This window comes from Plectropomus leopardus, chromosome 6 (assembly GCF_026936395.1).
Source record: "Plectropomus leopardus strain MGB_pleo_1.0 chromosome 6, ASM2693639v1, whole genome shotgun sequence".
NCBI classification, from domain to species: domain Eukaryota; kingdom Metazoa; phylum Chordata; class Actinopteri; order Perciformes; family Serranidae; genus Plectropomus; species Plectropomus leopardus.
Genome location: NC_142181.1, coordinates 791,255 through 808,489, shown reverse-complemented (window position 1 = coordinate 808,489; position 17,235 = coordinate 791,255). Strand labels below are relative to the sequence as shown.

Below are 17,235 nucleotides of genomic sequence, written 5' to 3'. Positions count from 1 at the left end.
ACAAGTACTGAATGTTGTGCTGAATTCTGCCCTCTGCAGGCCCGAGGGGGGAGGACGTATCTGCAAAGGTGGTGCTGTTGCCAGGAAACGTAGGCTTACCTGGAGGACAGGGACCACCAGGAGAGAGAGGACCCCCAGGGCCCCAAGGGACACCTGCAGGTCCAGGTGAGTCTGGAACAGTATTTCATTCTTAGTCGTCAGGCTTTAGGTGTGAGCTGCTGCATTTTTAGGTTCAATCTGAGCAAACAGAGTGTCAGAGGCAGTGTTGTGGTCTGTGGCTGCAGGTTTTAAGGGCATCAGAGGAAGGGCCGGAAGAAGAGGACAAGTTGGACGTCCTGGACTGAGAGGGGAACAGGGAGACCCAGGATTCCCTGGACCAAAAGGTGAGAGCTTTAAAACAGAACCGCACATCTAACGCTGGAAATATTCTCACTTTGTAAACTAAAGAGAGTTAAGAGATTTGACGTTCATAACCTTTTTAAACTCATCCAGAGCGCGGTGAGTCCTGGTGTTACTCCTAAATATCTGCTGTTTCTCTGTCAACTCATTATTTCTCCCAAAGCTCTTCTCTTTGGCTGAACCTAAATGTCTGGGTGTTCCTGCGCTTCCAGTTTCACTGACGCATCGGCTGCTTTCACAGGAAGGCTGCAAAAAAAGGCGTCCATGTGTCAGTCAATCAGTGCAAAACGTTTCTTATGGACTCAGAGAAAGACCTTTTTGTTTAACTAGAAACAGCTGCGAAATACCGTCACCGAACCACCAGTAAATTAAGGGTTAATTTCAACCAATCTTTGGTTGGAGATTAATTGAGCAGTGGAAAGACAAACCAAAATGTATTTTGGGGGAATTTTATTGTCTTTCTGTCTTTGGATGATGATAAAATAGATCTTTTTCACGCAGAACTGACTCTGTGTTGACAGGAGTCACAGGCTCACGAGGTCCGACCGGTGCTAAAGGTGTGCAAGGTCGATCGGGTCCGTGCAGTGACGCGCCGGAGAAGGACGGCTTCCTGTTCACCAGACACAGCCAGGAACTCTTCGTCCCAGAATGCCCCGCAGGGTCGACGCAGATGTACAGCGGATACTCGCTGCTGTTCATCAACGGGAACAACCGAGCTCACGGACAAGACCTGGGTAACATGACGCGTACTTTAACACACACACTGCACTCATGTGCAGTTTTAAAGTACTTTCACTTTACTTTAAATGAAACCTAAAACATCTGTGTGTGTGTGTGTGTGTGTGTGTGTGTGTGTGTGTGTGTGTGTGTGTCTCTTCAGGTACATTAGGCAGCTGTTTACCTCGTTTTACCACCATGCCCTTCCTGTTCTGCAGCATGGACAGCACCTGTCGCTACGCATCACGCAACGACTACTCCTATTGGCTGTCAACCGATGAACCGCTGCCAGGCAGCATGCCATTAATCTCCGGAGATTTACTCAAGAATTACATCAGCCGGTAACACACGCACACACACACAAACACACACACACACAAACACACACACACCAACGCAAACCCTTCAAAATAAACGTGGGCGAAATATCGAATACTCTCGAGGTCACGCGGCGTGTTCCACTTGCGATTTGTAAAACGAGTATATCACGAACATCGAGTGTGAATTGTCACTTTGTTTTTATAAGCCGACGGCATTTCGGTTGTGTCGCTCTTACAGACACACACACAAACATCAGGGCTTCTGCAGAGCCTCAGACGTCACTGTTTCGTCACATTTTGAGACCGCGGAGCTAAACTGCCATTTGCAAATACTATTAATATCTGAACCTTAGAGCTGATCGTTTGTTTGGTGCTTGCAGAGGAGGAATCCTCATACGGCTGTTACAGTTTATAATTATAACAATACTTTTAAAAATTTTAACCCTTTGACACTTGAGCAAACTGTGTTTTCTTCTCTCAAAAACATAGAAAACAGGCACTGGGCAACGTAAACAGCAAGGGAAAATGTCTAGAATAATCGTCATAATTATATATTTAACATTATGTGACAATATTATTATTTTTTGTCTCCACCCTCTTTTTTTTTTAAGAAATCAAACCAATTTGCTCAGAGTTCAGGGGCTTAAATACTTGTGAAAGGCATCTGAAAGCAGCACAACAAAAGTGATGAAGGTTTCAAAGGACTCATTTTAAAAGTAATTTAACTTCCTTATTACTGTATTTTCTCATATATTATTATAACATTAGCAATGTTATATGACAGTTGCTACTTTATTTAATTTTATTGTAATTTCAGTTCATTCAATAATTTTGTATTTTATTAGTAAACTTTAGTTTAAAGGACATTTAAAAATATTGTGATATATATTGTGTATTGCAATGTAGCCCTAAAGAATCGTGTTAATATTTTACAGCCATATTGCCCAGCCCTACTTTAAGATGAATTAGTACGACCAAACTAAAACATGTGTGCCGTGAGCATGTCTGTAAGCGTGTGTTTCCTGTGTTAAAGGTGCACAGTATGTGAAGCCAGAGCCAACGTGATCGCCGTCCACAGTCAGACCAGTATCATCCCAGACTGTCCCTCAGGCTGGGACCCGCTCTGGTTCGGATACTCCTTCGTGATGGTGAGCTCGTTTTGTCAAGTCGTGTCAAACACACGACTTTTCACAGAAAAGAATAACGAGTCAAAACACACATGTACAGACAGTCTGATGCACGGCCCACTGACGAGTTACTTTAAATGTTTGAGTGCAAAATCAGGTGTTTGTGAAGAACTGAGAAAACAGCTGGATAAATGAGACTCGGTTTATTGTGGAGTCCACCTTTACTTCAATCCATGAAGAATTTTGGCCTTTTCATTCAGGCCTTTTTAACAAATTGAAAGTAAGGGGCAGTGTTAAATCAAGTAACTTAACCTCCTAAACCATCATAAAATACGTAACTCTGTGACAGATTGTATTATTTGAAACTACGTGTGATCTTCGGCAGCAGGTCAGTCATAATGTTCCTCCATGAGGATCAATTATTTGGGGGTTCTGAGAAACTGAGGTTGTGGTTGACCTGGACTCTGTCGCTGCTGTCGGTCTTTAGGAAACAGGAGTCGGGGCAGAGGGGTCAGGTCAGCCATTGGCGTCTCCTGGATCCTGTCTGGAAAACTTCCGGAAGATTCCCTTCATTGAGTGTCACGGCAGAGGAACGTGCAACTACTACACCGACTCCTACAGCTACTGGCTGGCCGCGCTCAACCCCGGAGACATGTTCAGGTACGACTCGCCTTTGAGGACACATTTGGGTACACGTCGCTCTTATTGACATCTATGACAGGTCAAAACCTTTAAAACCATAACAGGGTACAGAAGACTTCACGTACACAACAGTGTCATCTGCAGAAAAAGGTACAAAACACCTTTAGTCCTGCAGTTTCCAAATTTCAGTTGGTATCTCACGAGATGCACTGCAAGACAATAAAAAGTTTTGAGGGGAAGTAAAGAGTAACACTGATACAAATGGTCCTTTGGCCACTAATTATTTCATAGCAAAAATCTTGTGTCAAAAGCTGCTTAAATATGGACTTTTTTCTCAAGTTAAAACTTAAGCACCTTAAAAAATGTTTTTTGGGTGCAGAAGACCTTCAGATACACAGCAGTGTCGTCAGCATATTTAGACCTTCACATACGCAAAAGTGTTGTCAGCATGCAGAGATACAGAACAGCTGCGCCAACATGTGAACGCAGCTTTATCCCCTGTGATACAATGAGGAGTGTTTTTTTATATTAGGGTGACCTCACAGTGCACTGATCACACCAGATGGTTCATGCATGATTTGCACTTTAGAATCAGAGCGTTACTCTTCGAGCACCAGGTTCAGAAAAAGGTAGACTTTCCGGTCAGTACAATCTCACAGCAAAAGAGCATATGAGAGGATGGCACGTGGAATAAAAACTCCACGGCGACCCAGATTACTCAGGTTGACACTTATTTTATCGACAGCTTAGATTAAGAAACAAAAAAGAGCGAACGATATGTTTTGCATGTCGCCTCCTCAGATTCGCTCTGTGCTTAATTGCCATCAGGTGTTTTTTTTTAAATAATCAGCTGCTGGAGTTCAGCTTTTTCTTTCACTGATGGCGAGTCCGAGTGTATTTTAACACCATGGATGATCGGGAAGAAGCCTGAGAATCAGCTCCAAACCGGCCGACTCATTTTTAACGACATTTTAGATGTTGAGCCCTGGATCTCACCGAACTTTTTTACTACTTTAGCAGGGCGAAGCAGAAGTACTGATCATCGGTTCAGAGACTCAGAGAGAGAAACTGGCCTCCAAACTAAACACACCTGGACTAAAACCACATCAAAAAGCCAGAAATCTCAGGCTCATATTTGATTCTGATTTCAAACCTCACATATGCTGTATCACAAAACAACATTTTATTATTTCAGAAAAGAAAGTCAGGCCGTTTCTCTCTCTGAGCAACACGGAGAAACTAACACACGTTTTTTAACCAGCGGGCTGGACGACTGTGACAATTAATGAGCGTCAGCTGATTCAGATTCCTGCAGCACGAGTTCAGACTGAGAGCAGACGGAGCGCTCACTTTACGCCTGTTTGAAAAACTCCACACTGGCTGCCTGTTGGTTTTTGCATCAGTTTTAAAATGATTTTATCGGTTTATCAGGCGCTGCATGGCCGTGCAGCGGTCTGCATCTCAGAGCTGAGTAAAACATTTGGTGATTCTGCTTTTTTACGCTCCAAAACACTGAAACAGCCTGCCAGAGGATCTGAGAGGAGCTCAGAATATTAATACTTTTAAACTAAAGTCTGGCTTTTAAGTAGTGTCTTACTATTTTAGTTTTTTTTTAAATAGTTTTATAGTTATTGCTCATTTGATTTTTTAAGATCCATCTTTGCTTATTTTCTGTTCTTTTTCTTCAGTCAAACTGTGAAGCACTTTGAATTGCATTCAGTTTGTTTAAAAGGTGCTAAACAAACACAATTGCATTGACTGATATATTTTCTTGGAGAAACAAATCTCCCAAAAGGCGTCATTAATAATAAACACAAGCGTCTTTGCTATAATAAGCAAATATGTATGAAGGGATTTCAATAGAAGAAACATTTCTAAAAAGCCGGGGGCGTGTGGGGATTGTTCGGCAGGAGGAGCACTGAGACCTGCCTTCATGCAGATTTTCTTTATTTTTCTCCGCTGAAGTGTGAGAGACAAACAGAAGACAAACACTAAAGACGTCTGAGAGGACGCAGACAGCAGAATGTGGTTCAGTATTTGCTGGCATGAGGTGCACAGAGGATCTGAGCGTGCGCCTCACCGACTCCTGAAGAAAAAACGGCGCCGCACTCTGATTGGTCCAGAGACAAATGCTCCCAGCTGCTCTCACTCGTTCATCAGGAGTCAGTCCCAAACACCTGAGCGGCAGGTGATCTGCGTCAGCTGCAATCAGCTCGGGAGAGCCGAGAGTCGGCTGAAGTGAGGAAACACCGAAGAACAGGAGACACCTAATCACAAGTAATCAATACTGAAATCTTTCATCTGCAGAGTTGTACAATATAAAATCAATATCACTCAGCCTGAAGATCAAGTTTATGTGAATTTCCAACTGATACAAATCTGCAGGAGCAGAATATAAAGCCAGTAAAACACAAATTATTATATTTAACCCTTTAGGGCTCCGCTTTAATATCACACACACTCCAGTCGCTTTCAAATCAAGCTTTTAAAAAATTACACATTAATATTATTTTCTTCTTTCACTGAGTTTTTTTTTTTTAAGCAACATCGGTCCTAATCCTAAATATTAAATACAGTAAATATCATCAATAATTTTCAGAATTTTAACTCTTTCAATTCCATGTATTTTTATTTTTTATTATCACAGCCTGGATATGTCAGTGATCAGCAGCAACACTGATTTTTCTACATTATTTTTTTTGCAGTGTCAGATACTCGCACTTATATCGCTCTGCACACAAAATGCACTTTTAAAAATCAGACTATAAGAAATATTATACATGATATTATGATGTTTTTTTCTACTTTCATTGAGTTTTTTTTTTTATTTAAAAACATCAGCCCTAGTCATATATCATCATATAAACATCAAATATTTATTGATTTTCAGAATTTTAACCCTTCAGATGCCAGGTTTCTTTCATGATGCCGTTGTGTTTTGAGGTTGAAAAAAAAAAGAAGATTATTTTCAATATACTATGTGCAGAGTAATTTTTAACCCTGCCTGGAAATATCAGTGATTAGCCATGCCACGCCCTGCTCGTGGCATGGCATATTTCTTTTTGGTCGTGTTTAAAAGTGACGCTGAAAGGTGCCTTTTGGCATCGGGATGTGACGCCTTCAGTGTGAGAACAGGTCTGAAAATCCGCCTTCAGTAACCGTGAAAACAACACAGTGGGAGAGCTATCGTTTTGGGAATGAGGGCAAAAATCAAAGATTGTGTGCGTGTGAGCGCAGAGTTTCTTCTTCATGTGAAGCAGATTCGGATGTGATTCTGCTGCAGCTCTTTGAAACACCAGCGGGGGGCGACGTCCTCTGTTTCCTCCTGAAACAAAGTGGTGACGAATTAAAGAGAAAGAACATTTTCCTGACATGTTAGTGTCGTTTTTCTCTTCTTCTCCCCGTTTATGCTGCGCGCTCATCAGACTGAGCCCGGGTCTCCTCTGTTTCTGTTTGATTCTGTTCTCTTGATTCACAACAAAGGAAAAAAAGAACATTTCTTTTAGATTAAAGGTTTAAATTATGATTTTTTTTTAAATATGAGATTTAATAAACTGACCTGATTTCTCTCTCTCCTGTGTGTGTGTGTGTGTGTGTGTGTGTGTGTGTGTGTGTGTGTGTGGTCCTGCAGTAAACCGAAGCCTCAGACTGATACAGGAGAGTTTCCGGGCAGTCTGATCAGCCGCTGTCGAGTCTGTATGAAGCAACTGTAACCATGACGACCGCTGTAAATACTGCTGCAGCTAACACTACTGATACTCTGACTACTGACACCAACACACACACACACACACACACACACACACACGCACACACACACACACACCTCGCAGCCTCTGAGTGTGTGAACGCACTGTTACTACTACTACTACTGCAAGTACTACTGCAACTGGTACTGCTGCTGTTGGTGCTGCTGATACTAACACTTACTCTAAATATAAATAGCAACAACTCATAAATACTTTTTCAGCAATATTCAAATCCCTGCACTGAGAACAGTTAACCCTTTGAAACCTGAGCAGATTCATTCTAAAACACGAGAGAGAAAAAAATCAAAACTTGGCAAAAAAAATGTCCCACAAAAAAATAATAATTCCTCATTTTTAGGAAAAATGTTAATTTATTATTATGATTATTTCATATTTAAAAATGTGGGATGTATATATATATATATATATATATATATATATATATATATATATATATTTGTGTGGACTGTTTGTTTTGTACTTTATTTTCAGGTAATTTTCTTGTAACCTTTTTAGTAATTTTTTGCTTATTTTCGGCCATGTCATGTTAAATTGCCTCACCCTTATTTTTTTTCTTTTTCTGAGAAATCAATGAATCAATATGTTCAGGTTTTAAGGGGTTAAAGTGCCATCAGAAGATGTACATGTCGACATAAAGGACTCTGCAGGAAGGTTTTCTTTATGAAACGATGATACATGAAATCGTAAGTCGTGTTTACGGTCTTGAAATCATCGCACAGGCTTGTTGTTGTACATATTTGTATCCTGTAATTGTGAAATATTACTGAGGTAGTCTGATAACAGTTTTTTTTTGTTTTGTGAATATGATTCTTGTTGAGTTTAATAAAACATGTTGTTTTACAGAAGTCACTTCCTGTTGTATCCTGTTTATTTAAAAGCATTAAATCTCATGAAAGATGTGACATATTTAATCATTTTATGAAAATGATTATTATTATAAATAAAGGTTTCTTGATATTTCATTATCTTTTGGATAATTTTCTTCCTTTCTTAAAAAAATAACGATTTTTAGGTAATTTTCTTGCAGGTAAAACTCATCAAATACTGACGCTTGGTCCCTAAGAGTTAAACTTGTCATTTTTAAGTTGCAACAACTTCACAAATTAAGTTCAAATAAAATTTTAAAGTGATATTTAATTACATTTTTCAAGGCAATCAGTTTCTATGATTATCTTCAAGTAAAATCAACTCGACAGATTTTCGACATGTTGTGAAAAAGCAGCTGCTTCTTACTGAAGCTGAAAGTGTCAAATCTGATCTTCCTGAGCTTTCTACCATTTTTCCTGCAACGTGAGATTTTTTCATCCTTTAAGTCAAAGCTCCGGACAAAAACAAAAAAAGAGATACAATGTAAGAAAAAAACAACTTTTTTCTTTAGTTTTTTTACATCTACAGAAATCAAACTGACTTCATCTCCATCACTTTCTCTGAATGCTAATAAACAGCACATTAGCAGGTGCTGGTTGCCGTGGTAACACATTAACAGCAAGAAGCCGTTGCTGCGGAGCTGCTGGCACACACACACACACACACACACACACACACACACACACACACACACACACACGGTGGGAGAGTGATGACATCACGCCGCCCCCTGTGATGCGTACAGTTTTTGTTTCCTCTCTGAGTCACTGAGTGAAGTCACCGACACGAAGTTTACAGGAAAACACTTAAATTTAATTTGGGCTGAATCGTGTCATCACGGTCAAATTTAACTGTTACTGGAAAACTTTATTTACACGTGAGTTTCATGACAGGCTGCAGGTTACCGCAGTAACGCTCAGAGCGTCCTGCGGCCAATCACACATCAATCTGACAAAACGTCTTTGTGACGCTCCACGTGTTTCACACCGTCACGTGTCCCAGAGCCATCGAGCTCCTTTTCGAAACACGTTTTGTTTCTACAAACGTCTTTACTGATAATGAGACGTGTGATTTCATCTGCGTCTGAAGGACTGTAGACACAGAGCCTTAAAATAACACGACCTCACGTTATCTCCGAAACGTTTATTAGAGTTTCTGGAACAGGTTGGATTTTCTGTCCTTTTCACATCCGTCAGACGCTTTTCGAGAGCTGAGAAACAGAGACGCCGACGTGGCAGCAGGACGCATCAGCGGGTGGGTTTCCGTTTCAGATCTGTGCGAAACTTAAGCGACATTTCCTAAATGTTGATAAAACTCAAGATGCAGCTGACCGTTTCCACTGAGTGATGTCATGTGACTTCTCCTCTGGTAATAACATCCCAGTAACCATGGCAACCGATGTTCAAAACATCAGCAGCTTTATTTCTATTGCAGCCACCGCACTCGCCGTCATTATTTCCAATCCAAGGTCACGTAGGCGTGTTATGGAGCCGTGATGGAAAGGCGAGCCTCTACGTGGGAGCGGACACGTATGAGGGATTTCTGGAAGATGTAGTCCACGACATATTCAATGTGTTTATAAATTATTTGATATGAATGAGATTTGAATGATCGACTGACTGCAGATTTGCCAAACGTGGCTTTTTCGAATTGCCCGAAATATCACCTCATGCCAGCTTAAAACGTTTTTGCGATAAATAGGCGTTTACTTTTACGTTGTCATGTTTCCATTGGACGTATATTATATTTGCAATTTCAATTTTGTAAACTGAGGGTTAATGAAAACCTGACAAGTGTTGAATTTATCTTCACTCAACGATTCGTAGAATATCTGAATAAAATGCAAAACGCTTCCTGTGACATTTAACAAATTTTGCGCCCCAAGAATCAGGTCTCGCACTGATTAGGGCACTTTGGGCATCGTCACTTTTCATAAAGGTAAATACTTAAAGCAACATATTTCCACCTTAAAAAAGTTGATCTTACATCATGCCGAATTTTAACGGGGAGAATGGCGTCGTTCAGATCGTTTTAGCATAAAAATGTATTTTGTGCTAAACGGGAGTTTTTCCCGAAATTGACGTGTTTCCATCCGACGTATTTTATATTTGCAATTTCAGTTTGCACAGTTTGAGGGTTAATGGAAACCCGCTTATGACAAGACGGAGGAACGAGAGCACAGCGACCTTTCATCACTCCGATGGCTGACTGATGTTCAGGTGGATAAAGATGATGATAAAAGAGTTAATCGTCAACAAACGGGAGAAATCCAAAATCATAATGATCTTTTTTTGTTTTGATTTCTTATCATAGCGTAAAATGACCAAAGTTGGGCCGAAGATGCCGTCTTACTGCCCCGGACTCGAGGTGTTTTTGCGGAGTTACTCCGGCTGGGATTCCCTGATGCCACCTCCTCTCCTCTCTCCTCCGCAGAACGTTTCAAACTGCCAGAGTGTTTTTTGTGCCGTGTTAAAGTGGAGCCGGAGGCGTGTTTGTTCTGACTGAATGTTGAGTGGGCGACTCTCTGCGGCTGCCTCTTTGTTTAATGGAGATATCAGCGAGTGCTAATGAAGTCTGCTAATCCTCTGAACGCTTCGTTAATTCCTCTCCTCTTCAGCCGGACATTCTGCCGTTGTATTTGTTGAAGATGAGCGCCGGCGGCTGCCGAGCGCTGCTGCTGCTGATAGTTTTATTGTTTTATTGTTCAGACTCCATTTAAAGTCAATAAGGACTAATGCACGTTTGTTTAACTCCGATGTCGGCGTTCCTGCGTCGCCTTGCACCCCGCCAACTGCCACTCAAACACGCCGCGTCATGTGACCCGCAGGAGGAGGTGCGCCAGGCTTCAAAAGAGCAGCACCGGGAGGACCGAGACCAGAGACAAGCCCAGAACCAGAACCGGCACCCGGACCAGCAGGAGTGACCAGACCAGCAGACAGTAGGAACTTTCAGTCTTTTTCTCTCTCGTTCTTTTTGTCTTTTTTGTTTCTGATGTTTCATTTTCCTCTTCGTTCTTCTTCTCCTCCTGATATAACGTAGGTATGCAGTACATTCGTTGTCCCGCCATCTTGGTCCTCGTGGCGTTGGTTCTGTGCGGTCCAGGTGTTTTCTCACAGCCCGACAGAGACCAGGATCAGTACCAGAACCAAGATCTGGACCTGGAGCTCCATCACCACCGGCTGCTGCAACGAGCTCGCAGCGCCGGACTCCTGTCACAGGTGAGCGGGCTGGCGACCAATCAGAACGCTCCATTTCTGTTGGAAAAACATGAACCCTGTTAACCCTTTGAAACTGAGCAAATTGGCTAGATTTCTGTCAAAAACATGGAGAAATGAGCAGTGAGAAAAGAAACAGAGACAGAGAAATTCAAAAGTCTGAGAAAATAACCTGAAAATTAGTAAGAAAAAGTAATAAATAACTCAAACAACGGAAATGACCTGGGGAAAGTGATAAAATAATAATACTAATTTTGTGACATCAGTTTAAATATGTATTTACAGAAAAAGCAAACTACATCAAATATAAATCAAAAGATTTTCTGAAGTGAGCTGACATAGTCATCTATACCATAATATGTTTCAAAAACCTGAAAAAAGCAGCAAGCAACTTGTTACTGAAATGAAATATTAATCATATTGCAAAAATCAGTAAATTTGGAAGATTATTTTTAAAAAGCTTGGAAAAATACTTATAATTATCAGAATAACATATTTATGTTAATATTTCAAATGAATGTTTTTCTCGATGGAGTCTTTTGGCTTTGACAAGAATAGATGAGGAACTGAACGGCATCAGAGGTTCTCGTTGGAAATAGCTGCCTGATGGAAAAGGTAAAGCCGTGAAAATACTCTCAATACAGCGTACCCCTAAACTGATTTTCTAGGTGTCTAAAATACGTTTTAGTCTTTATCCTTTAATATGTTAAAACTTTGGCATCAGTTTTCTTGTGCTGCTTTCTCAAGTATTTAAACCTTTGAACTCTTTAAAAAATTGGTTCAATATTGAAATCATGAGGAAAAAAGGGGAGTAAGAAATCAGTGAATGTAGAATTTTATCAAAAACAAACTGGGAAAAATGTCTGGAAAACTAGTCTTTCTTTTTCAGAATTGTAATTATTTTTAAGCACATTTTTTTCAAGTCATTTCCTTTTTTGTTTTTCATTTTTGTTCTGTTTAAATTTAGAGAAATTTAAGAGAATGTTCCTGCATGAAGCATGTTTGTGAAACAACTCAATTTGTGAAGTTTGCAGTTTTTATGGACACATATTAAGAGGACCTAGAGTGGAGCCCTGAGGACCTCCATCACCAAACTGAGCTCAGGGTAGTTTTATCAAACAAGACTGTTTAATTTGTTAATTTAGACACCTTATTTACAGCGGAGAAAACTCAACTCCAGATGCACCAAATGTTCTTAACCATCCAAATCTCACCCATACTACTACTACTACTAATAATAATAATAATAATAAGAAGAAGAAGAAGAAGAAGAAGAAAGATAAAAATAAAAAATAATGATAATTATAATTATAATTATTATCATTATAAAATGGCAATACAGTTTCAGTAAAACAATTATTGTGTAAATATATAAAAATATAAGTATAATGTGCTGAGTATGTAAAGTGTGTAAAAATATAAGAAGTAGAAGAAATACAGTGATACATTTTTAGCACTAGTAAGTAAATATTCAAAATTAAACATCTGTATAATGTGCTAAGTTTGTAAAGTGTGTAAAATAAAAAAAAGTAACTTACTTACAGTAAGTTAATGCACCAAATGTAGAAGTGTCCCTTCTGCCCTGAAAGTAAATAATCCAGTCATTGTAATTACTCTAAAATATTATTTAAATGTAATTAAATTATATTAATGCATTTTTTAAATGTCCCTAAAATATAAAACTTATTTTTCTTCGCCCCGGGCGATAATCTTTGGACTGTGAAAATGAAATGTTTATTTCTTATCTTGAGCATCACGACCTCTTGTAAAATCTTCTTTTACCTCACAAAAAAAGCAATGGTGAAACCCAAAAATCAATGGGTATTAACAAAAAGAAAAAATCCTGGATACAAGCAAAAATAATGAGAAAACGCTTGCTGTCCTGTTCAGATATGAAATGAATATTTAGATAGTTTTATTTTATTTCTTTTTATTTAAGGTTTTAACCATTTATTTCAACAATAAATGTTGGGATTAAAATGGACTGTCCCTTAGCTCACAAATCTCCACACACCCTGAGATACTCAACATTTTATGACCACATTAAAAACGTTTAAAATTCATGAAATGCTGATGCGGGAGGAGGCGGAGGCAGCAGATTAGAGCAGCGAGGATGCAAATGTTGCATTGTTGTTTCAGCTCGAATGAGCGGCAAATGTTTATGTGGACCACCTGCTGTGAGAGACGCTGCAGGTGGTAGACAAACATGACATGTGACTGTAACGGCTCAGGTTCCTGCCTGAACTACATCTGGTTTATCTTCAGGATGTTTTTGTCCATTTTTAGTCTCCACATCTTCAGACTGTTTTCACCTCACTTTCTGATTTACATGCAGTTCTTGTGCTGCATTCAGATACTTTTTAAAATTATTGTAACCTCTAAAACCTGAGAATATGGTTTTGATTTCTTTCAAAAATATGGAAAAACACAAAATTGCAAAATTTGGATGGATTATTTTATTATTATTTATTATTTTATTATTATTATATCATTATTATTTTATTATATTTCAAAAAAATATTTATACTTCTCTTAATTAAACACTTAAACTTATGTCACAGTAAAAAGCAATCATTTTTTATCGAGCAAAACGGTTCTCAAACTGTTCTCTGTCGTTTCAAAACTTCTTAATTGTTTTTTGAAAAAATGTCTTTCAGGAGTGGAGTAAACGCGCAGTGGAGGACTTGCTGGCTCAGATGTCTCTGCCAGAGGCCGACGCCCAGCGGGAGGCCGAGGTTGTTTCCATGGCAACAGGAGGAAGGATGAACCTGGAGCGGTCCGTCGACCCCCCCAACAACCTGCCCCCCCGCGAACGCAAAGCTGGCTGCAAGAACTTCTACTGGAAGGGCTTCACATCCTGTTAAAGACACGCCCAGGTACCTGATGACATATTTAAGCCCCGCCCATGTAACTGACTACCTGTTTAAACCTTGTCCAGGTATCTGAGTACCTATTGATGGTAACCTGATCTTCTATTTAAGCCAGGGCTATGCTTTAAGCCCAGCCAAGATATCAGACTGCCTGTTTAAGCTCCGCCCGAGTACTTAAATAATATTTACGTCATGTTTATGTAACTTCCTTCCTGTTTAAGCCCCGCCAAGGTACCCGAATACCATTTAAGCTCCGCCAAGATACCAGACTACCTGTAAAAACCCGTCCTGGTACCTGCCTCTTGTTAAAGCCCCACCTAGGACCGTGACAACCCTTTTAAGCCCCTCCCAGGTACCTGACCAACCGTTTAAGCCCCGCCCATGTAACTGACTGCTTGTTTAAGCCGGTCCAGGTACATCACAGCTGCTTAAACCTCCACCCAGGTGCTTGACTACCATTTAAGCCTTGCCCAGGTACCCAACTTCCAAGTATCAAACTACCTGTTTAAGTTCCGTCAAGGTGCCTGACTACCTGTTTCAGCACTACTCAGGTACTGGACAACCTGTTTCAGCCGTCCAGGTACACCACTACCGCTTAAAGTCCATCCAGGTACTTCAATCACGTTTAAGCACCACTCAGGTACTGGACTAGTGTTTTAGCCCCGCCCAAGTATACTGCATTCTGTGTCTCACCTGTCTTTTTTTTTTCCCAGCTGACCAACTGACCAATCCCAGATCACCTGGCCTTCACCTGAGCGGCTGGACGGACCAATCAGCAGCTTGTACCTGAATAATTAATGTAATTATCAAATAAAAAGAGAAATCAGTCAAGTTTGCGGCTCCGCCTCCTGTATGTCCACAGTCTGATGATAAATATTTGAAATACATACCAGGTGTGCCCTGCAGCACCTGTAACCCCGCCCTGCAGTGATGATGTCACAGACGAGGTCAGCACAGACGTGTTTACCACTGAGGACGAATTCTCCTCAAATGGAGTCACTGATCCGCCGTGTTTGGTTTCCTGCTGAACAGGAACAAACACCACAGCGGAGACGTGCCACAGAAATACAGAGCGCAGTTAGTTTGTGATGTCGTCTGTCGTGTCATTAACATACGAAGCGTCCGGCTCACACGAAGCTAAAAAAACCCAAACAGCAAAGACGCGACGTCTTCCATCAAACTCTGCAAATCCACCAGACTCAGCAAAAACTCTTTATTTTGTGATTAAGTTCACTAAAACGGCATAAACACGGTGATAGAAAGGACACGAGGTTCAGCGATGAGAGTGCACGCGCCGACATGCTGAGTCCAGCACGCTCGACTGCAGGAGGACTGGGAGAACTGGGAGTGATGAGAGTGAGTGGAAACAGCAGCAGGTTTCAGTGTTTGAGCAGCGAGAGGAGGTCGAGTCTAATGAACCTTTAATGGAGATCAGAGGGAGAGAGCAAATATTGACTCAACACATTAAACACTGCTGAGCCTGTGAGTGTGTGTGTGTGTGTGTGCGTGCACAAGCCATTACACTGAACCGTTTAACCCAAACTAAAAGCACAACATCACTTTGACGTGTCTTTCAAGCTTTGGATATCTTTAATATCACACGGACCCATAATGCACTTTTCAGAATCAAGTTTTTATAAATGATATTATATGTTGATATGATTTTCTGCTTTCATTGAGTAACTTTATTATTTTTTTAATATACCAACATCAGTCCCAATTATGAAATATCAAATATTCATTAATTTCCTGAATTTTAATATACACACAAAAATGAATTATTTTCAGTATACTGCATGCTCAGTGGATTATTGCTTTTCATTGATAATCACAGCCTGAGATTTGTTAATGATTAGCAACAACACTGATTTTTAAACATTATTATTTTTTGTGCAGTATCAAATTGTTCGCTCTTCACACAGAATGCACTTTTTAAAATCAGGCTTGAAAAAAATTCATACATGAATATGATTTTCTACTTTCACTGAGTTTATTTATTTTACCAACATCAGTTCTAATCATAAAATATCAAATATTCGTTAATTTCCAGAGTTTTAATCCTTTAAATGTCAGGTTTTGGTCACAATGTCACTATGTTTTAGAAGAAATGTGAATAAGCAGATTTGAACACCGAAGGAAACATTCACACTTTAAAAAAAATAGTTTGGTTTTAATAAAACAAAAATAAAGCTGACAGACAGCCGCACTCCTGCAGCTCCCACCGAGATTAATTGAAATAATTGAAAACAGATTAAACTGTTATCAGGTGGAACAGAGTGTGTGTGTGTGTGTGTGTGTGTGTGTGTGTGTGTCTGTGTGTCTGTGTGTGTGTGTGTTATCTCAGTCTGTCAGCTGGTTGGTTACTGCATCTCTGTGTTTCCATGGCGATGAATGAGCTTCCTGTCAGCAGATGCAGGTGTGAATCCTGCTGTGGTTAAAATTATCGCTGCGGTGATGTCACAGTCGTCAGTCAGAAAGTCGACCTCCTCGGACGGTCCGAGGTCACCTGACCCGATCTCAGCGTTAGCGCAAATGAAAGACTCCTCTGAATCACGCCGGTGATTGCAGGCTGTTCTCGTGCACCGTTTTCCTACAAAAAGTTGAAAATTTGTATAAATCCGTAAATTTTTAAGAGGAGCTGCTAATTCCAACACGTTCCCATCCCAGCTGGTCACATGGTGCCGCTCGAACCCTCAAAATGGGCAAATTGAAAAATAAAATACGCCAAAACCGACACATACAGATAGAAATTTAGACATATGCAAAAATATATATAAATATATAAAAATATATGTAATTTGATGAGTTTTGACAACTTGTCAAGTACGTCACAAGACACATTATCACACCCAGCACGTCTCATTTCACCGCCTGCTCAGCGGACTTTTGAGGTTTCGTGTTAGGTATCCCGACTGTTGTTGACGTTCTGGGACGGCGAAATAAACTTCCATTTTCAGAGGAAATGTACAGTGTCTGCTCGTTAGAGCCATACAGTCTTTTTTATTTTTTTAAATTTACAACATCGGTAAAACACCCCCGCTTTTGGCCCAGACGATAATTGGGCCTGATAATAGCTTTTCGTGTGTCACCACCTGAGTGACGTACAGAGGTGACGCCGAGCTGTCGACGTCACCGTCCCACCCGGCAGCACCGGCACCACTGCTCTTTTTTTTCTCTCCAAATCCTTCGTTTTAGCGTCTCACGTTTGTCCACGTGCGTCCACGTGTGTCCCGCGTTCATTTCATCCGGTGAACGCTCCGTGACTGTCAGGCTGATATCGTGCCGTCTCATCTGCGTGTTTGTGTTTG

The 17,235-nt window shown here is 40.4% G+C and overlaps 2 protein-coding genes across 2 annotated transcripts in view; both read left to right on the top strand.

Annotated features, from left to right (window-relative positions):
• Positions 1–7,820, top strand: part of col4a3 (collagen, type IV, alpha 3) — a 41,377-nt gene extending 33,557 nt beyond the window's left edge. Inside the window, exons 46-52 of the mRNA XM_088078422.1 lie at positions 40–165; positions 285–383; positions 921–1,133; positions 1,280–1,457; positions 2,470–2,584; positions 3,051–3,223; positions 6,837–7,820. Coding sequence (XP_087934548.1) covers positions 40–165; positions 285–383; positions 921–1,133; positions 1,280–1,457; positions 2,470–2,584; positions 3,051–3,223; positions 6,837–6,918 — 986 coding nt within the window. The 3' untranslated portion in view covers positions 6,919–7,820. The remainder of the gene's footprint in view (positions 1–39; positions 166–284; positions 384–920; positions 1,134–1,279; positions 1,458–2,469; positions 2,585–3,050; positions 3,224–6,836) is intronic.
• Positions 7,821–10,691: 2,871 nt separating this feature from the next.
• Positions 10,692–14,758, top strand: sst1.2 (somatostatin 1, tandem duplicate 2). The gene is made up of 4 exons (XM_042486003.2): positions 10,692–10,780; positions 10,882–11,060; positions 13,715–13,933; positions 14,641–14,758. The coding sequence occupies exons 2-3, from the start codon at positions 10,884–10,886 to the stop codon at positions 13,919–13,921; spliced, it is 384 nt and encodes a 127-aa protein (XP_042341937.1). The 5' UTR covers positions 10,692–10,780; positions 10,882–10,883; the 3' UTR covers positions 13,922–13,933; positions 14,641–14,758.
• Positions 14,759–17,235: the final 2,477 nt, after the last annotated feature.